The sequence below is a fragment of the Epinephelus moara genome, chromosome 12 (genome assembly GCF_006386435.1).
Source record: "Epinephelus moara isolate mb chromosome 12, YSFRI_EMoa_1.0, whole genome shotgun sequence".
NCBI classification, from domain to species: domain Eukaryota; kingdom Metazoa; phylum Chordata; class Actinopteri; order Perciformes; family Serranidae; genus Epinephelus; species Epinephelus moara.
The window spans coordinates 43,032,068-43,054,084 of record NC_065517.1 but is presented as its reverse complement, the minus strand read 5'-3'; the positions used below and the strand labels follow the sequence as shown (position 1 = coordinate 43,054,084).

Sequence of the window (22,017 nt, the reverse complement as noted above, 5' to 3'; positions counted from 1 at the left end):
ATTTGATGTTCATTTTCAGCAAATTGTTTTTAAAATATATTTCAATGTCCAACACAAAAATAAAGCAGCAGAATTATAAATGTGTTTATTATAAAAAAAACATTTATAGAGCAGATTTAAAAACACGTGTTGTCCAAAGTTTTAAAAAAGAGAAATTCAAAATATCTAGAAAACTTTTTTTCAGTGCATCAAAATCAAACACTGGACGTGCTCATGTTATTGCTTATTATCATGTTGTTATTGTGCTAAATATTAACACCCAGGGTCGAGGTCAGCTGACTTCTTCCATTCAGATAAATATTGTGAACAATATGTCACACATGGTCATGTTTCAATACTATCGGTAATTAGCAGAGACATGTCAGTTCAAGATACACACATTTGTTTGGTCTCGATCAAACAGTCTCAGAGTAACTAAAAGAAATGCATCAAGTGCTGCAACCGTCCCCGGATGGTTACACATTAACATGATGCTAAATGTTAGCTTGATAGCATTTTACACCAACACCATAAATGTTGGGCTAAAATAGAAAAGTTCTATCAAAACCACTTTTAGGAACTGATGTTTATACTGTTGGTACGACGATTACTTTAAATTTAAATTTTATCTGTATGTTAAAATTCTAGTATTTAAAATGTATTGTTAGTTTGTATTTTAACATTTCTGTGTCCTCTGGGTGGTTTTTATATAAACCTGTTCAGGTTTCTACCCTCATATGCACTTCAATATTTTTATTCACTTTTGTATTTATCTGAAACTAATAAAATAAAGAAAAATAAAACATGCGCTATCATGCTAAAAGTGACCAGCTAGCATAAATGTATGAATGATTTTTCTCTAAATTTAGGTTTCTACATAGCGTGTTATCTTTTAATAAATGTTTGTGGTAAAGCGCTGCCACAGTTTCCCGCCTTCACTGCTCAAAATGGCCGCCATGTAGTTTTTGGTTAGTGTTAGCAAACATACCGGCTAACCACTCCTCGGAGGGTTTCACTAAATATCTGAAGAGCAGAGACACTGACAGTCCACCTGAGACAGAGAAAAGACAACCACCAAACATTCAGACCAGAAAACTGAAAAATATATTCACAGTTAACAACAACAAAATGTTTGACAGTGAAAGTTCAATGCTAACTGTGATGCTACTCAACAGCAGTGTTACAGTCAGTCCAACACGCTGTTAGCATGTCATGCTAACACACCACATGTATACATGTTAGTATGCTAAAGGTAGGTTGCAAAATAACAGTAAGCTATTGAGTCACAGCAACCTTAAACTAATAATTAACATTAGATACATATCAAATGTTAGCATGAAAACTTGTTAAATTGTTTAATGTTAGCATGCTAATGGTCAGAATCAACTGTTCTAAAAAAAAAAGTCAAAAAACAATTAAAAACAAAAATCTTTTCTTAGAAGTACAACATATTTTTGTTAATGGTCTATTATTATTTTTATTATGGCGTCCGCCAGGAAATCAAGTCCTAAAACATGGAAATGAGTTAGCATTTGAGAGCTTCCTGTTCCCTCATCTCAAAGTCAGTGGGTTTTTAGTTTGATGTCTGCAATAAGGTCTGTGGTTCACACAAGCTCAATTTACACGTTTTGTTCTGCTGCATGAAATAAGTAAGCAAATACCCCACCGTGAAGAAGCTTCTACGTGTCTCTAACAAATGTCTAAATGAGACTACAGAACGTCATCACGGCGAACAAAACGTTACGGCCCGGTTGTGGCAGTGACGTTAAGTCATGTGACCGTGGTGTAGTTTGTTTACGGCATGGTTGTGGCGGTGACCTTAAGTCATGTGGCCGTGGTGTAGTTTGTTTACGGCCTGGTTGTGGCGGTGACCTTAAGTCATGTGGCCGTGGTGTAGTTTGTTTACAGCATGGTTGTGGCGGTGACCTTAAGTCATGTGGCCGTGGTGTAGTTTGTTTACAGCCTGGTTGTGGCGGTGACATTAAGTCATGTGACCGTGGTGTAGTTTGTTTACAGCCTGGTTGTGGCGGTGACGTTAAGTCATGTGACCGTGGTGTAGTTTGTTTACAGCCTGGTTGTGGCGGTGACATTAAGTCATGTGACCGTGGTGTCGTTTGTTTACAGCCTGGTTGTGGCGGTGACCTTAAGTCATGTGACCGTGGTGTCGTTTGTTTACAGCATTATGTTAGCTTTTTACTTCTGCTGATTGAATTAATTCTTCAATAATCACAAAGTTCATTAGTGAAGATCATCTCACTGAACAAAACCTGAAGGATCAGAAACATATTTATTTTGTGTAATAATCCAAAACCAATGGAACAATCTGATTGGCTCTTTGTTGAGGGAACCAGGGCAATGCTAACTTCAGGGTCGGACTACAGACACACATCATCCCTGCAGAACTGTATAAAGAATGAATGAACAGATTTAACGTTTTCTACAGACAACAAAAACCTTTCAAGTCAGACTCCAACTCTAATTTAATTGATTACGTATATTGCAGATCAGATGTATTTTGCTGGTGTTTGCTAATTTAAAAAATGCACACACCAATAACTTGACACTGGTGACATTTCAACAGTCTCACAGCTCAGCAGCAGATTTTAAATCAGTAATAAAAGCTGCATTCGTTACATAATGTTCAACATGTTTAAACATATTTTAAACAGCCAAAACAATGTTCCAAACTTTTCCAAAACACCCTGCTAACTCCAAACAGTTTTTCTAATTTAATGACTTTTCCAGGAGTTTCCTGACCGTGTGGACGCTGACTGACACAATGAATTCATCACAGGTAGCTTTAAAGTTCTGCTGAGGTTGCCTGAACGCAGCATTAACACAGATTTATTCGTGTTGACAGGACGGCTGCTGTGTGAAGTTTTTAATTATTAATGTCTTTGTGTCAGACTGAAGGTCAAACAGCAGGAAACTGAACTAAACACAAACTTCTTCAACTTGTTTAAAACTTCAGTAAAACTTTCTACAGTTGACAACATGAGACCGTCTGTCCCAGTGTTTGAATGAAAACAGATTCAAACTGCGCACACACACACACACACACACACACACACACACACACACACTCGCTCTGTCCGTTAGCTGTTTGGCTTCCTGCCAGTGTGAAGTCAGCGAGGCGTTCACTGACCCAGCAGGAAGGGGATTTATGGACTCCAGCCACTTAAACATGACACCATGAGAGCGTGTGGACCAGTCACAGCTCAGCGTTTACTTTCAAACACACACACGGCTGAACTTTGACCTCTACGGCCGTCACACAGATTACAGCTCGTTTTCTGTCATCACACACTCAGACACACATCACGTTCATTCACACACCAGAAACAGAGTTTATCTCACATTTACATGAGACAACTGTGAGTTTTAAAGCATTTCCAAGAAAACTTCCAACGTCCACACTTTTCAGTTTTAGGTTGAGTTGATATAAAGCATGTGTACATATATATTTATGAAACAATCGTGTCATTAGTCAGCCTGTGCAGGAGTCCACCTCTCCACTGTTTGGTGATGCTGAGACAGTCGTGAGCATGTTTGTTTATAACTAATTCTTTTGCAGATAAAAACTAAAGAAACCTGCAGACATCAAGCCGTCAACACTCTGCAGAGACTCACCGAACCAGCGACGGACAAACACTGGTCTGAGCCGCCGCTCCTCCCCAACACTTCTGAAGGAGATCTTCACCTCCTCCTCTGAACATGAACACCTCACCACAGCCACATCTCCTCCTCCTCCTCCTCCTCCGGCCAGACTGCGCCACATGCTCCTCTGATACCCCATCAACTCAAATATGATCCGTCACTACAAACTTTACAGACTTCCTCTCAGACGTTACAGAACCATATGAAAACATTCAGTTTTCCCGCAACATTGAAGACACCTGAAGGCTCCCCAGAGTGAAGTCAAACACATGAACACACAGACTTTAACTTTAGAGAGGGAGCGAGGGGAGATAACACAGGAGGAGGGACCACAGAGGGAGGAGGAGTTATTAAAGGAAGGAAGGAAGGAAGGAAGGAAAGGAAGGAGGAAAGGAGCAGGAGGAAGAGGAGTTATTACAGGATCAAAAGTTTAAGGAGGGGAGCGGTTACTGAAGGTCATACAGAAAAATAAACAGCAGAAGAAGAAATCCCCCACTGCATGTACTATGCATTGTCACATGACTAAAGACATTTGGTCTTTGAATTGCATCCTTAAAACACCCCTCAACATCTGGCATCTGAGGTCAAATTCAAACACCTGCTTCTGTTTTAGTTAAAGTACTAATACCACAGTGTCCACATACGTCCTGTGTTCACAACCTTACTGCAGTAAATGTACTAATACCAGTGTCTACATACGTCCTGTGTTCACAACCTTACTGCAGTTAAAGTACTAATACCACAGTGTCTACATACGTCCTGCGTTCACAACCTTACTGCAGTTAAAGTACTAATACCACAGTGTCTACATACGTCCTGCGTTCACAGCGTTACTGCAGTTAAAGTACTAATACCACAGTGTCCGCATACGTCCTGCGTTCACAACCTTACTGCAGTTAAAGTACTAATACCACAGTGTCCGCATACGTCCTGCGTTCACAACCTTACTGCAGTTAAAGTACTAATACCACAGTGTCCGCATACGTCCTGCGTTCACAACCTTACTGCAGTTAAAGTACTAATACCACAGTGTCCGCATACGTCCTGCGTTCACAACCTTACTGCAGTTAAAGTACTAATACCACAGTGTCTACATACGTCCTGCGTTCACAGCGTTACTGCAGTTAAAGTACTAATACCACAGTGTCCGCATACGTCCTGCGTTCACAGCCTTACTGCAGTAAAAGTACTAATACCACAGTGTCCACATACGTCCTGCGTTCACAACCTTACTGCAGTAAAAGTACTAATACCACAGTGTCCACATACGTCCTGCGTTCACAGCCTTACTGCAGTAAAAGTACTAATACCACAGTGTCCACATACGTCCTGTGTTCACAACCTTACTGCAGTAAAAGTACTAATATCACAGTGTCCACATACGTCCTGTGTTCACAACCTTACTGCAGTAAAAGTACTAATACCACAGTGTCCACATACGTCCTGTGTTCACAACCTTACTGCAGTAAAAGTACTAATATCACAGTGAGACAAAGCTGATAGAGAGTTTGATGTAAGCTGCTGCAGAGCTGTGACCTTTAACTGACTGACCTACAGGAAGCTTTGAACTCTGCACCAACAGACTGCAGCAGGACAGATGGTGAATCTGACTCAGCAGCAAGTACAGTTCAGAAAGATAAATATAGAAGCTAGATCACAGTGTGATAATGAACCAACACATCACTGATGATCGAGACAGAAGATTTCGTCACAGTGTGTGCAAATTAACAGTGTTTTGCTCCCCCTTGTGTTACTAGCTGCTGGACCTCCAGGCGGGGAGCTCCTGTTCATCTGCACACAGCGATGACACAGAGCTGGTTTAACATCAGTGAAGTTTCCCTGCTTCCCTTAACAGGTCAGTCTTTATTCACTGTTACAATCATTAAAAAGCAAAAGCAGAAGGTGTTTACATTCAGTAGGCTAAGATTAGTTGTTTTTAAATTTAATTTTATATACTTTTTTTAATCCCTGAGGGGAAATTCAATTTTTTCACTCTGTTGTCATTAACACACAGGTCCGAACACGCACATGCACAAACAGGACCTATACATGCAGAGAGATGTCAGAGTGGGGCTGCCCATGACAGGTGCTCAAGGGCACCTCGGCAGTGCCCAGGAGGTGAACTGGCACCTCTCCAGTCCATGGGGACTTGAACAGGCGATCCTCCGGTTCCCAACCCAAGTCCCTATGGACTGAGCTACTGCCGCCCCAAAGCTAGCTAACTGCACTTTTCAGGGTTGGACTTTGATTTTGGAATGAGGAAGAAACGTAAAACACCTTCCGACCTCTCCAGGTAACGAGTATCATTGATACAGGATGAGCTCCAAGTCAGGCTGTTCTCACAAATGTTTCGTATGTTTCCCTGCAAACAGCTGTGATCCCCAAATTTGTACATAGCCCACGTATTTTGAAAGGCTGCTATCACATGACCAATGACCTGATGGCAGTAAACAAGGAAGCAGTCCTGAGCGTTTGTATGGAGGCAGGTTGGGGTGGATGGAGTCACGTGTTTGGATCCATGTGAACTTTGAGTCATTTTAAGGTACATCCTCACTGCGTTTCTATTCCTAAACCTAACCTCTGTAACTTTAGGTTAATCACATAACTGTACATTAAGGATGTAACGTCGTTCGTGGGTTGCAGTTTTGTAGGACATCATACGAACTGTTCTAAGAATACGTCTCCAGACACAATGTTTAGCTCCATAATCCACAAAACCAAAACTGAAGTATATGTGAAATGACTGAGTGAGAGTCTGTGGAGCACAGCTGTGTTGTTGTTGGACCCTTGACCTACCTGGACGATTCTATGCTATGACTGGCCAGTCTTCATCCAAGAGGCGGGACTTAATGAAACATAATTATACAAAGTGTTTGTTCAACTACAAAGCCTTCTGTTTTCATTCCTTTAAAGGGTCAATGTAACTGAAGATACTGATAATAATTGTGTAATCATAATCATAAACTGTTCATTCATTCATTTTCTGTAACCTCTTATCCTGTTAGGGGTTGTGGGGGCGGAGCCTATCCCAGCTGACACTGGGTGGTTCACCCTGGACGGGTCACCAGACTATCACAGTGCTGACTTTTATTGTTGTATGATTCCAGATGATGATGATGATGATGATGATGATGATGATGAAGGTCTGCAGTGTTGTGATGACAGAGTTTTCCCCAGCCAACATTAAACAGTGTGTGTGAGGCAGACTGATGGTGCAGTGATCAGCTGTTCTCAGGGGGTGTTTGTTTGTTTGTGTCACTGAGCGTCTGGGAGGGGCGGAGCCAGAGCGCAGGAGAATGTTCCCACTGTTCTGGAGACACAACAGAGTTCTTTAACCACGACGTCTCATCGTGATGCAACACAACACAGTCACGTTGTGACTTCAGCTTCTGTCTGCCTGGGTGGACAGAATATCAGAAACACCTCTGACACATGAACTGAGCACGAGTCCGACATGTTTCCTGTCTGCGCTCGTTAAAAGGAACCAACGAGCTCTGATGGAGGTTCTGTCCTCAGGTCTCAGGAGATAAACTTCTCAGGTGTCTCAGTGACTCACGATTGGTCAGTTACAGACAGGAAGGAACATTTAGTACTCAGTACGTTCCTAAGGCGACGCATCACTTCCTGTCTGACTGATCTGTTATCAGGTGGAGTCACAGATTCATTCACCTCCTCCTCTCTGTGGGAGGATTATCAGATGGGAGTGTCAGAGTTCCTGCGTGCCTCAAATGCCTCGCTGTGGGAGGATTAACCCCTTGTTTACCAGCAGCTCTCTGACCTGCATTATCAACCTGCACAACTTCCTACAGAACACACACACTCACACTCACACACACACACACACACACACACACAGAATCAAGCTGCTTCACTCAGAGTACATTTACTCAAATACAACTCTGAGGAACTTCATCTGAGTATTTCCACTTCCTGCAGCCTTCTCTTTCTGCTCCACCTCAGAGGGAAACACTGAAGCTTTTACTGCTCTGCATTCACTCAATAACTAACACTCAACGTATCGATCGATAGATCAATTGATCAATAGACACATTCATGGATTTATGATCAGAAGAAACAATCATCTTTAACATCGTCTCCTCAAACTACCAAAGAAGAAGAGTTTTAACCATCCAATGATTCGAGATGGAAACTACATCTAACGAGATTATTGAACCCTCATTCATTCATTCATTCATTCATTCATTCATTCATTCATTCATTCGTGTGTGTGTGTGTGTGTGTGTGTGTGTAATCTGTGATGATGAGGATTACTCAGATTAGGACATCCAGCCCTCAGAGAGAGAAAAGAACCAGAAGAGATTACACATTACAACTGACCCCGCCCCCTCCTCAGATCTGACCAATCAGCTGCTCCGGACACCAAAACACCAGCTGCTGGACGTGTCATTAAAGTTTAATGTCTGTGTGTGATGATGAAGCTGTTTGTCATCGGCTCACTGACCAACATCGTGTTGGTATTCAGCACTCAGTGATCGTTTCCTCGGTCATCAATATGATCATTGATCAGACAGACAGGAGGACTGTGGTGTGATCTGATTGGCTGACTGCACCGAAACATCACCTGATATTGGAGGTGTGTTAAATGTGAGAATATGAGACCAGTATAACCAGTAAAAGATAACATAAACCACTGATCAGATTTCAAACCAGTGTGAACCTTTAGAATCCAATATAGACCAGTATCAACCAATGTACACAGGAACAGACCAGTGCAAAGACTCACAGTAAACAATAAACCACTACAGTATAGACCAGTATCAACCAGTATCAACCAGTATAAACCAGTATCAACCAGTATCAACCAATGTACACAGGAACAGACCAGTGCAAAGACTCACAGTAAACAATAAACCACTACAGTATAGACCAGTATCAACCAGTATAGACCAGTATAAACCATTTAACACCAGTAAACACCAGTATAAATCAGTATGAACTGTGTTGTTGCCGTGGTGATGATGATGTCAGCAGAGTGACAACACCTCTGTTATGTAACAGAGTTAAAGTCAATTAGTTTCCATGGTGATAAAGAGTCTGGTCATGTGACAGGACGCAGAGACAAACAGGAAGTGGTGCTGACAGACACACACACAGATCAATATCCAATCACCAGCAGAGTACAGGTGGGCGGAGCTTCAGGTCAAGCTCCATGATCTCTACACTACCCACGAGCATAAGGGGCCGTTGCTATGGCAACGCCTCCATGAAGAGCCGTGACAATCAGAGCGTTTGGTGTCGGCACAAAGTGACGTCCGCACCAACCAGACTCTGAACAATAAACACCAAACTGAACAGCCCCAAAGTGACGTCCGCACCAACCAGACTCTGAACAATAAACACCAAATTTAACAGACACATTTCCTCACTGTTACTCTTGGCGTCCATGTTTCTATGTCACTGCACCGAGCGCTGTGATTGGTTGTTCTGCTAACAGGTTTAATTATTACAAACTAATTTCTGGTTCCTGAATGTTTTCGTGTTGCTTTGAAACACTGACAGAAACTCACACGTCTATCACAGCTCACTGTCACATTAGTCACATGATGGATCAATAACAACAGATCAGCTGATCTCAGGTCTGATTCTTTCAGCTCTAAATAAAAACATGATATTTGTGTAGAAGCTGTAAAATCCCAGCCTACCTTAAACAGAGCGCAGTCAGTCTGCAGAGACAAAGAGACGAGTATCTGAGTGAAACCAGGACTCATCAGGTCTGAGTGTGTTCAGGTCTGTGACAGTCCACCTGCAGCTCTGACAGGAGGGGGCGGGGTTTAATCCAATTAGCCTCAGTGTGATAAGCAGAAGGAACAGAGACGCCACCTGCTGGACTGAGTACACCATGACCTCTGACAGGAAACTACGACCTGTCCACAACCTAAAGACGCATGTCTGTGTTTGTAATAATGAAAGTGATGATTCAGCTGCAGATAAATGCTGTGTCACCTTTTACTGGTGGAGGTCTTTATTTTTAACACTTACTGCATCTGCAAATAAAATCACAATTCCATACCATTGTACACATGTATGTGTATCACATATGAATATAAATATAAACATTATTAGAATATATTGTTCCAATATTTTTTCTTTCTTTTTCCAACTTTAATCTTGATCATTAAAATCAATTCCATCATCATTTCCAGGATGTTAACCCATTAAGTGCCAGTGTCATTTTTATAAGAAAAAAACACTAAGTGAATTAGAAATAAAATATTAAATGCAAAGTGGATTTTTTTGGGAGGGTTAATCACAGTCTGGTATCTGTCAATAATTAACAACAACTTTGATCCAGATGCATTTTTATTTTTTGTGCAGTGTCAGGTTTTAAAGTGAATCCCTTTGTGTTACTTTACGCACATATTTGTGTATCACATATGAATTTAAATATAATATGAATATATCATTTATTTTTTACTTTTTACTTTTTTCCAACCTCAGTCTTGATCTTTGCTGCTGCTGGCCGATCACTCAGTGCGTTCAAAATGTTATTATATCAACTTTTTAGAGTTGTAATTTTTTTATACTCAAAACAAGGAAATGTTATTGTTGTTGTTGTTGTGTAATAAATATTATACGGACAGTGAAAGCAGCTTCAGATTTGTCTTATAGTCTCTGTTGTTGTCACACAGATACTGCACTCAGGTACATTGTTGATGTACTTATATTTTACTCAAGTATTTCCATTTCATGCCACTTTATTTACCACAGTTATCTGATATATAAAACAGCCTGAAGGAGTCGACTACGACATTAAAGTCCCACAAACACGTCCAGAAATAAAACAATAATATAATAAAATAAAAATGATCCAGGACGTTGGGCGTGAAAGGTTCTTTTAAAATTCTTTGTTACATTTTGTTTCTGTTACTGAGGTTTATGTTCATATGCAGTATTTTTTCTTTTTTAGTTTGCTGTTTCCTTCATGTCGTCGTATTATTTTGTGTACGTTAATTTTTGTGTTCAACACTGTGAAATTTGACCTTTTTCAATGTGGAGGCTTCACTGTGTTTTCTGACTCTCAGTGCGCAGTAACAGCTGTGTGTCGTCGTCCTGGGACCAGACTGACATCTCACTGTGTGGGTTTATTCTTATTTCTCCGTCCCTGTGTGTAACTGTATGTGTTGTGTAATAAGATACTGGGTGCCTTCACTTCCCTCAGGGTAAATAAAGAATCTTTTCTTTTTTTTTTGGTCTTTTAGTCGATCACGTGTCACCATCATGATTATCTATTGGGGTTGATCTGGTGTAAAAGAAATGACTCCATATTCTGGGTTTGACCACGAGATCTGATCCCACTCACACAGCAGCTTCAGCAGCGAAACAGGACGACACTGTGCCCCGACAGGAAGTGAGCGTCTCACTATCACGTAGCATCTTGTAACATAGGAGCTCTCCGTCCACATTGAGTCTGTTCAAACTGCTCGTCTGTGACGTCACGTAAACAAACCACGTCGCTCTGAGCTGTGAGCTGCAGGTCAGACTGGAGACGTGACCACTGAACAGACGGGTGAGTTCTTTATATCAGCTACTACAGGACGCTTGTTATAAGTGATGAGACGTTCAGCTCCCTGCTGATCTCCCTGACACCTCAGTCAGCTCTCCGTAGTTAAATATGAAGGTGTCGTAGAGATCACTCCTCATTTCAACTTCATGAATCAGCTGTTCCTCGTCCACCGCAGCGCTTTCAAACTGAGCCACAGGAACAAATAGAAACACTGCGTCTGACAAAATTCAGCTCCAAGCCTGGCGGTCAGTGAGAACACCTCGATCGTCAGCTTCAGATCCTAAATGTCATCACACAGGAGCAGTTTTGGTTTTTCTACAGACACTAACTCTGACATGTTTCCTCTCGTCACCCCAAAAAACCCATCAAGTTTCTGGTAAACAAACACAGCGTGCAGCGCTATGCCCCTCCCCCCTCTACTGACATGTGACCGGCTCACAGCCCGTCGGACGCCAGCGGCTCCGTCAGTCTGTTTATAATCAAACGTTAATCATGCTGTCGTATTGTCACGTATCCTCAAAGAACACTTCGTATGAATCTGCACGGATGACGTTTTGTCCTGAATGTACAGTTACATATTTATCGTAAAGTCACAGAGGTTAGGTTTAGGAACACAAACACGAACCATCAACATGACTCAAAGTTCACACAGATCTGAACACGTGACTCGAGGAGAAAGATTTTTGTGACCCATCCAACCTGAAGCACGACTGTCAAAAACATTTGTGGCAGCTTTAGTCGCTCATCACGTGACTCACTGAACGTTCGATCGTGCTTGTCAGTTTAAAGGAGCCACAACGCGACTACTGGCTTGAAAGCAGCGTAGTTGCTGCTTCTTGTTGTCCAGTCAGAAAGCTCATAGTTACACAAAGTTATGTTTGGTCAATGAAAACAGGAAACGTATGTCATCCCATTCAATCCAAGCAAGGAAGACTTGCATGCTACGTCTCAACATTAGCCTGCAGTTCTCTCCTCTGTTACAAACATTACACACTTTAAAACTCACCAGACCAACCGACTGCCTCCGCAACGCCGTCCCAAGCCTCATTCTTTGTATTTTGGTCTCTGTAAAGGTGCAGACACACCAAACCAAAATCAAAGAACTGGCGGCGATGAAAGCCAACTGTTGCCTCGCCTCACGTCGCCTCACGTCGCCCTGTGTCAGTTGCATTTGAACACACTACATGGACTACATCCGACTGCCAAGTAGCACGTACGTTCTGCGCCTGCGTGAGAGAGAGTGGAGTGAGAGAGTGGTACATCCTGTCAGCCGAGGGGTTTCCTATCTGTGCAGCCGAGCACCGCAGCACCTCCACGGACTATTACATCCAGGCGGTCCCGGTGTTTCCTCCTCAGGCTCCACTTCACTCAGCTGCCCGATAAACCCGCTGCTTCTTCCCACTTTAACCTGAATAACAAACCAGGGCTCGGTGCTCCGGTTGGATCCAAACGGAGAGCCGGGGCTAGCTCAGAGACTAGCAGAGGCTAACTGGCTGTGCTTCCCTCCGGTCATGCTGCGGTTAACGCTCCGCACATGATCACAGCCTTTGAAATACGTGGGATATGAATGAAATCAGTTGCGTTTCTTTTCATAGGAAAACATATGAAACATTAGTGAGAACAGTCTGAATATTGATTATTACTGAGGCAGTATGAGCTGGATTTAACACCGTGACGCCATCAGCTCAGGGTGATGATGTCACAACATGTCAACATGACACATGAAGGTTCAGCCTGTTTGTATCAGATCAAACTGGTTTAATCTGGTTCGTCAGACTGGACCGACAGAACCAGAAATTATAAATGGTTTATTAACTGATGACTGATGTGATGACAGTGACACAGAGGTGAATGTGGACATCAGTGTTGACTCAGTGACATCATCATCCTCCTCTTCTTCACCACAGGCAAATAATCCAAATATTGACCTACAGGTGTGTCAGTCCTGATGTAACCCCGGCTCTCTGCAGCTCACAGTAAACGAGAACATCGACTGATCTCTGAGGAACGTTTCTGTTCCTGCTGAGTTACATCCAGAAACAGAGACATCAGGTCAGAGTTCACCATGACTCAGCGTTTCATCAGGTACCAACACCAGAGACAATCAGCTCATCAATAATCAATACAAACTGTATTGATCACAGTCCTCAGGAGACACTGTCTGGAGATCAGAGCACGGCTGCAGAAATATTTACATCACCAGGAAAAGTGTAAACAGGAAGTTGAGGTGGCGCCAGTCTGAACCACAGACAGACGACGCGTCTTCACTTCCTCCTGACGGACAGGAATGAATCCACAGTTTCAGGTACGCTGACATCATTCTCTGGTGACATCACGTGAAACTGGTCAGTTGGAGCTCAGACAGTTTGAGTAAAGCTGCGACTGCTCGTCGACCAATCGTCAGGAGACGAATTAAAAACTTGTCAAATGATCATTTACGTCAGAAACATTTTGTGTTTCCAGATTCTGATCCGACTTTTCTTTGTGGACGATGCTGAACTGTGTTTTGGAGAGTCAGTCGAACAAATCAAGACATCACAGGAAGTGACCTCGTTCTGATCGATGATCAATGATCAATGACACTGTCAGGTCATGGACCAATGATTGATCCGTTCATACAGACGTTACTCTGCAAATGAACGGATGATGTCACAAACTGAGAGTCGCGGCTTCAAACATGTTCAGATCAGCTGGTGATGGAGATTGTAACTCCTGCTGTGATTGGCTGAGACATGAGACATTCCAAACTGAACTCTGACCAATCACAGATGACGATGATGAATCACATGACCTGTGAGGCCGAGACCAGCGTCCACGAATAAATGTTAACAGACTGAACGAGACGCTGACAGAGATCATCTGTTTCCTGTCTCACAACATCCCTCAGAGAGACAGACAGTTCAGAGACACAGACGCCTTTTGTCCTCTGTGGGACGTTTGTAGTGTTGTTGATGTGAGAGCTGGCGGTTCCCTCCACCACTGAGAGACAGAACACATTCACACAGAGGACGACAAGGAGCCATCTGTGACAGCTGAGCTGCAGACAGACAGACACACAGACACACAGACAGACAGACAGACAGACAGACAGACAGACACACAGACACACAGACAGACGGACGGACAGAGAGACACACAGACAGACAGACAGACACACAGACAGACAGACAGACTACCAGGAGTGTATGTTTGGTTTCAGTTTGCAGGAGTTACAGTTGACGACAAACAGCAGAGTGTCATCAGCACACACACACACACACACACACACACACAGAGGAGTCTCTCACCTTCATCCATGGGGACGTCATAGGAGGAGCTGTGAGATCCCTCAGGCATCACACCGTCACCTAAACACACACACACACACACACAGAGGAGATATGAGGACCTGAGGGAGGTGCTGCCGGATGTTGTGATGTCATAACGAGTCGTTAATAATTCAAACATCATCAGGATTTTAATTTAAAGCTTCCAGCAGAATTTGAGTCCGTCAGTCTGACTGATGAAGACCTTCATCCTGATGGTCTTCAGGAAGAAGATGAAGAGACGTTATTGTTATCAAACATAAAATAAATGAAGAATCTGAAAAAACAAATGTTTCTAACTTCTGTTGAAAAAAGACTGAAACAGTTCATCAACTAATTAATTAATTAAACAGTCGATCGTTCATTTCTTTCAATTGATTAACCGACGTATCGTCACAGCTCGTTTTGTTTAATTATAATCGAAGAGATCAGTTTTATAGCGAGCTGATGACGTGTTTGGTGACATGTTTGTTGACGTGTTTGTTGATGCATTTGTTGATGGTGACATGTTTGTTGACGTGTTTGTTGATGCATTTGTTGATGCGTTTGTTGACGTGTTTGTTGACGTGTTTGTTGATGCGTTTGTTGACGTGTTTGTTGACGTGTTTGTTGATGCGTTTGTTGATGCGTTTGTTCACGTGTTTGTTCAGTTTAAAATTAAAGAGTCCAACATGTTCCATCAGCAGGAGGACAGTGTCCGTCCCCTCAATACAGGGCTACAATTATTTCATCCTGTTGGACGTTTGTGTTAAATTCATTCATAATTAATGAATGAATTCTAGTGTTATGACCTAAAACATGTCTTGTGAGGTCACACTGAATTTCAACCACCAAAAAATCTAATCAGTTCATTGTTGAGTCCAAGTGGACATTTGTGCCAGATTTTTTTACTGTTTGTGCCAAATGTATGGTTGCGCCAAAAAATATGCCTTTTGTGCCAGATTTTGTTTTAATTACATTTGTGCTAAATCTGTGCCAAACTTATTATTTTGTTTGTGCTAAATTACTTTTGTGCTAACTTTGTGCCATTTCTGCCAAATTTGGTTTATTACATCTGTGCCAATGTTATGTTTGTGCCAAATTTGTGTCCTTTGTGCCAGATGTGATTTTCATACATCAGCAGCGTATAAACGAACAGCTCCTGATGACTCAGCGTTTCCTCTGACAGTCAGATCAGTGACTCAGCGTTCGTCTTCGTTCTTCGTCTTCATTCTTTGTTCTTCGTCTTCGTTCTTCGTCTTCAAAGATATTTTTGGGGGCATTTTTAGCCTTTATTTGATAGGACAGACAAGCATGAAGGGGGAGAGCAAGAGTGACATGCAGCAAAGGGCCACAGGCTGGAGTTGAACCTGGGCCGCTGCGGCAACAGTCTTGTACATGGAGCGCCTGCTCTACCACTAAGCCACCGACGCCCCTCGTTCTTCGTCTTCGTTCTTCATTCTTCGTTATTCGTCTTTGTTTTTCGTCTTCGTTCTTCGTCTTCGTCTCTGTGAATCTTTTTGTGATTAAAACCAAACGTCAGATTGACTCTGCAGCTCTGAGGCGTTCACTGCCCGCAGCTTCAAATGGTAAATCTGACCTTCCAGAGCTGAACTTAGGCGTTCATTTATCACAGCTCTAATATGAACTCTCCTCACTGATGAAGATAAATATGTACAGCAAGTCAATGTGCTGACGGAGCAGCTGCAGTGTCCCTGAACGCACCGCTGCCTGATGACATTAAAGCACCTGCAGAGGACGAAGACGAGGACTTCCTGTCTCACACAGAGACGAACTTCCAGAGGCAGCGTCACAGCGTTCAGGTGCCAAATCTGTGTCGTTTGTGCCAAAGTTGAGTCGGAGCTGCAGATCAGGTCTCATTCATCACAGTTGGACTGACTTTGTTTGTTGCTCCTCAACATTTACAGTCAGGTAACAACACCTGAGTCAGCTGTCTGACCACGATGAGGGCAAAACAACCCCCCCCCCCCCCCCCCCCCCATCAGGTGAGGACAGACGGACTGGACCGACCGCCTCACAGAGTCAACAGGAAGTGACATTTCCCTCTGCAGCACAAACACACTGACACCTCATTTACATCCTGCTCACCTGATCTCCAGGTGTCAAACTGTAACAAGTATCTGAACATTAAAGTTCTCCAACATGTGAAAGCACCACAGTGTGATCAATACTCTCTGTTATCGATCAACTGATCAATCAGTCTGTCTGGACGCCAGTCGACGGTCCTGCTCTGGTTTCAGTGGTAACCACGGGTCTGTTCCTGTTGAAGGTGTGAACGCCCTGAGGCGGCGTGTCTGAGCATGCTCAGACCATGACAGCCCTGATCAGGTTAGAGATCTGACCCGGTTACCATGGAAACACATGTCTGAGTCACTTCCTCCTTTTTTTATTAGTTTGATTGTTTGTGAAGATGAAGTTGATGTGATTACTGTGGAGACTGATTTTCTTATGTTCCTGTTTTATGTTTGTTTTATTAACTGTCTCACTCACACACACACACACACACACACACACACACACATTGCCCTGCAGCAGCCTCTGGGACCAATCTCCGTTTAAAAATGCTTAATTTGAGGTTATCTTGTTTCCAGCTGACTTACACACATCTCCAAACACGTCCCAGTGTCTGTTGTGTATCAGCTGACTCCACTGTTGACTTCGGCATTAAATATTTCACAAGCAGCTTTTGATCTGATCAAACCTGTGAAGAGTTCAGACTTGTTTCCCTGTCTGTCGGCGCTGCCTCGCTGCCGCTGTTTGGGCGTGTTTTGGTGGTGAAGGGCTGCGAAGCAAACCGGCAGAAGTTTCAAAAAACGAAAAACACGCGCTTTCTTATGTAAAATATTAAAGCCGAATTAAACATCGATTCCATCTGATTCTATAAATCACTGTGTTGTTCTGTGGGAAGAAGCGATTTGATTCATACAAGCACGTGATCTTCAAATGTCTCTATTTCCTAACGGGGCTCTGCATCAGTCACCTCAGCTACATGCCATCAGAGCAGCGAGCTGACTTTGTTAAAGTGACCTGAAGTTTCGGATCCGACAGAGTGAGACAAACAAACACAGAGTGAGACAAACAAACACAGAGTGAGATCCTGCAGCTCAAAGTGAAGCAGATGAAACAGACACTTCCGTGTAGACTCATCTGGGACAGAGTTTAAACCAAACAGGAAGATGAAGATGAAGATGAGGATGAAGATGAAGCCTGAACTCACCTCCGGGAACTTTAATGTGTCTCAGCTGCTGTCAGACTGTCTGTCCTCAGGTACATCCACTCCGTCTGTCTGTCTGTCTGTCTGAGGGACAGCTGCCACACTCCGAGCCTCTGCGCATGCGCCTCATTTAAAAGCATGACTGTAGCAGACCCAGCTGAGGGTTCATCAAGTCTTCTGTCATAATCACCAAAGTGACGTCATTCATCAGCCAGTCACTGTAGACACAGAGAGGAGGGTTTGACTTTCATGTTTCCGGAAATAAAGATTTTCTCAAGGGACAAAAACAGAATCAGATCTGAGCTTAAATCATTTGTTTGTTTTCTTAAAGTTACAATGTGTAATTTACCTGGTTGTTTATTAGCAAATATCAACTATTGCTTTCATAAATATATATTTACTAAAGTGTAATGCAATTCACATACAAATGGAAGCTTTCTCATAGGTTTAGAATGATTTCTCTATTTATACACAGGCAGGGCGCGGTCTGCTGGAGGCTGCCCTGTTGCGTCGCCATATTTGAATACAGTGGCCGAAAGGGATATACGCGCTTCGCCTTTCACGTTTACCTAGAACTTCCCGTCACTGGAGACAGAGAAGGTGAAGCTCAATCCGGGGCGCTTCTGTGTGAACCTGCTTTGTACTTTTATGATTCTGTCACACTTTAAATGGAGGACCACACACATGTTTTGCCCCGTAAGAGGGAAACCACACCGCCAAATAAAAGCAAAAGATCAGATTAGCGAGGACGGGACAAAACGTGAGTGAATATCGGCGTTGCTTATTCCAGGTGGAAAGAACTCCTGAAGGAGAAGGACTTCACAAGGGATGCGGAGGTTGCCTGCTTTCTGCTAGACAGGTAATTCAATCTGATATTTTAACATCATTTTGGCTTCATGTTTGCAACTACTTTTCCCTCTCGTCTAAGTTCCAGTGACAGCTAACGTTACGTTTACGTGCTAACGTTATCCTAGCCTTGACTAACGTTATCCCAGAGCTACAGCTAAATGGTTAGCCTAGCCTACAGCCTAAGGCCTGATTTATGGTCCTGCGTTAAATCAACGATGTCGCTACGTCGTAGGGTACGTGGCCCCCGGCGTAGCCTGACGTGCACCTCCCCAAAAATGTAACTACACGTCGAGGCGACGCAGACCCAGCGCAGACCGAGAGGGCTGTGATTGGTTTGCTTGGTAGCAACGCATTTCTGGTTCCGTATTTCCAGATTGCGCCATCCCCGTCATCTTTAAACATCTTCTGTTGCGATGTGGATGTTGCAGTATTAAGGCCCATTTATGCTCAACGTTCAATACGGATACGGACGGAGCCGTCTGTCCGTGCTCCGCGTTCATTTCTCTGTGACCGGAAAAGCCGGAAGCTAAACAAAGAATCAACTACAGACGACGATAACCATTCAGGAAAGGAACGCAGCCTCCTACCGCTCTGGCGGTGAATTGCACCGCGACGAAATGGAGTGACAGAGAAGTTCGAAGGGTTCACGACGGCGTCACGGCAACGTCGTAGGTACGTCGTAGGTACGCCGCAGGACCATAAATCAAGCTTAATCTGTTGATTCCTCTCGCACTGCTGCGAAGGCTGACCGTCTCCTCCTCTTCCCTCTGGGTAGCCGAGACACACCTCTTCGCCTGGCCGTTCCTGCACCGCCTCTACCCCCTCACCCCCTTCCTCTCCCTGGTCTTCCTCCTCTCCCTCTCCCTCCTCTCCCTCTCCCTCTTCCTCCTCTCCCTCTCCCTCTTCCTCCTCTCCCTGTCCTGTGGAAGAACACTCTGGAAACGCATATATTATAATCATACCAACCTATATTTGCCACACTGTGCCGTGACTATCACATAAAACGTGTTATTTTAGCGTTACTGTGCTAATGTTTGCTCGTGTTACCAAAACAATTAGAAATAAAACACTCCTAACATATATCTGACAGATAACTATATCTCACTGGTAAGCTATAACATATCGTAACATGGTTTAGATATCGTCGCTAGATATTCCTGAAAAACTCGTGGATGAATTCATCTCTTGTGTCTGCGCAAGGCTTTTTGTCCTACGAGGCCACCGTCACTTACCCGACGGGAGGGGTGAGCGAGTGAGCGCTGCAATCTAGAATTTGACCGCTGATGTCACTGTTAGGGGGCGATCACACAGAAATGAGACACTAGAGACGCGGACACTTCAAAGACGCTTGAAACGCTTATTTAATGTGCGCTAGCTACTGGCGTAGCAGTAGGTCAGACGCACCGTATCATAGGAAAACGATGGTTTTACTGGCGTCGCGTTTCTAGCGTTTCACCTCGGTGTGAACGCTCCCTTACTCACCATTTTCACACACCGAGGCTTCAATGATTTTCTGAAGAAAACAAAAGTTCTGGCTTTTTTTTTCTTTAAAGTTTTTTTGTTGTTCTTTTAAAGATTTTGTTTTTATTGTTTTCACCATTATTCATCACCAGAAACACTGTGAGCCAAAGTGGGTTTGCCTCCAGTCACTCAGGAAAAATATTTGGAGCATCGGACAGTTGTGTTTAATTCAATGTGCTGATTTATTTCTTCTCATCTTCATATTAAACACTCAGGAACTGTTTGTGTCACAACCTGCAGATAAAGATTTAGTGTGTGTGTGTGTGTGTGTGTGTGTGTGTGTGTGTGTGTGTGTGTTTGTTGATTGATGGTTCATTGATTATAATTGTTGTTAATAATATATAATCAGTGTGATAATCAGAGGTTATATTAAATATTAATACATCTGTGCCGCCCTCTGCTGGACACTGCAACACACCAGTTTAAACGGAGAAGAGGAAGAAGACGAAGAAGACGAAGATGAAGGAGAAGAAGAAGACGACGATTCAGGAAAATGTTTTTAAGTATAAAAATAGTCAGTGCAGAAAAGTTTAAATGAATTTAATACATCTAAATAATTCAAAGAAAATATAAAAAGCTGATATTTCTTTAACCTGAACGTTAAATAATCCAAATATTAGAATAAAGTTTTTAATTTTTAAATTTTGAATTTTTGTTTGATTATATTCATTTTTTTGTGTTTCTCAAGTTTAAAACTTGTAGATATTGAAGATGATTTGGACACAAACTAATGTGAGGATCGTGTGCCTCAATGATATACTCTGCTTTACTGCATCATCATCATCATCATCATCATTATAATGATTATTAGTTCAAAACTAATAATAACTTTTCATATATCATGCCGTATGTTCTAACCAGGGTGGGTTGTTCTCATAACTTTATGTATCTTGTTAAATGTTTAAAATCAGTAAATGTTCACATTAAACGTCGTGTGTTGGATGAGCAGCTGATTTCCTCTGATCATCTTCTTCTTCTGACCTCAGAGGAGCAGAACGAAGAGAACTGGTGAAACTCAGGATTCACTTCTGACACATTAACAACAAACTGCAGATACAAACAAAGAGAGAAAGAAAATTCTTCTGCGTGTTGTTTCCTGTCTGAGTCGCCACGATCCTTTAAACTAATGAATACAAACGTGTGAACTCTGAACACGCTGAAGCTTCACTGGACCAGTCTGAACAAGTTTCAGCCTGTCGACAGCAAAACAGCTCTACTGTTTCTGTGTGTGTGTGTGTGTGTGTGTGTGTGTGTGTGTGTGTGTGTGAGGTCAGAAACAAACATGATTTCTCCAGTTTTTAATTTCTTCACGTCAACACGAGTCGAGCTCTTCACACATCAGACGTAACGACTCTTCAAACCTTGGACTGAACCTGTTCCCGTCACGCCAACCTGTCGGTGACTCGCAGATACTTTTTTAGTCTTTGAAAGTTTTTTAAGATTTTTTTCTTTAAAATTTCTTGTTAAAACGTTTTCTGATCTGGTCTCAACCACTTTGTCTCATATTTTATGTCTCACGTTGTTTCTGGAGCGTCAAGGTTCGTCCTGCAGCTTTCAGCCGCCGCTCATGGCCTTCCTCGGTCGTCATGGAGACAGGTCAGATGTCATCACAGGGTCGAGATGTTCAGATTCAGATTCATATTCAGAATACTTTATTAATCCCCGGGGGGAAATTGTTTTTGTTCCAATGCTGCGTGCAAAGTAGAAATAGAAATACAGCATGAATGGAAACAAGAGATAAAGACGGAGATATACAGTGGTGTGAAAAAGTGTTTGCCCCCTTCCTGATTTCTTACTTTTTTGCATGTTTTCCACACTTAAATGTTTCAGATCATCAAACAAATTTAAACATTAGTCAAAGATAACACAAGTAAACACAAAATGCAGTTTTTAAATGAAGGGTTTTATTAATGAGGAAGAAAAAAATCCAAAGCTACATGGCCCTGTGTGAAAAAGTGTTTGCCCCC

At 42.7% G+C, this 22,017-nt stretch overlaps 1 protein-coding gene and 1 long non-coding RNA gene across 2 annotated transcripts in view; both read right to left on the bottom strand.

The window, feature by feature from the left end:
* The window catches only part of LOC126398550 (pleckstrin homology domain-containing family G member 3-like), a 38,160-nt gene extending 34,263 nt beyond the window's left edge, over positions 1-3,897 (bottom strand). The window contains exons 1-2 of the mRNA XM_050057980.1: positions 3,610-3,897; positions 968-1,030 (exon numbers count right to left, since the gene is read on the bottom strand). Of these exons, the coding sequence (XP_049913937.1) occupies positions 968-1,030; positions 3,610-3,775 (229 nt within the window). The 5' untranslated portion in view covers positions 3,776-3,897. The remainder of the gene's footprint in view (positions 1-967; positions 1,031-3,609) is intronic.
* An 8,281-nt stretch (positions 3,898-12,178) lies between these two features.
* On the bottom strand, positions 12,179-17,748 carry LOC126398336 (uncharacterized). Its single transcript, XR_007570768.1, has 3 exons — positions 17,684-17,748; positions 14,449-14,508; positions 12,179-12,387 (listed from the first exon to the last, which is right to left on the bottom strand). It is a non-coding gene; the product is annotated as an uncharacterized LOC126398336 (long non-coding RNA).
* Between the last annotated feature and the right edge of the window lie 4,269 nt (positions 17,749-22,017).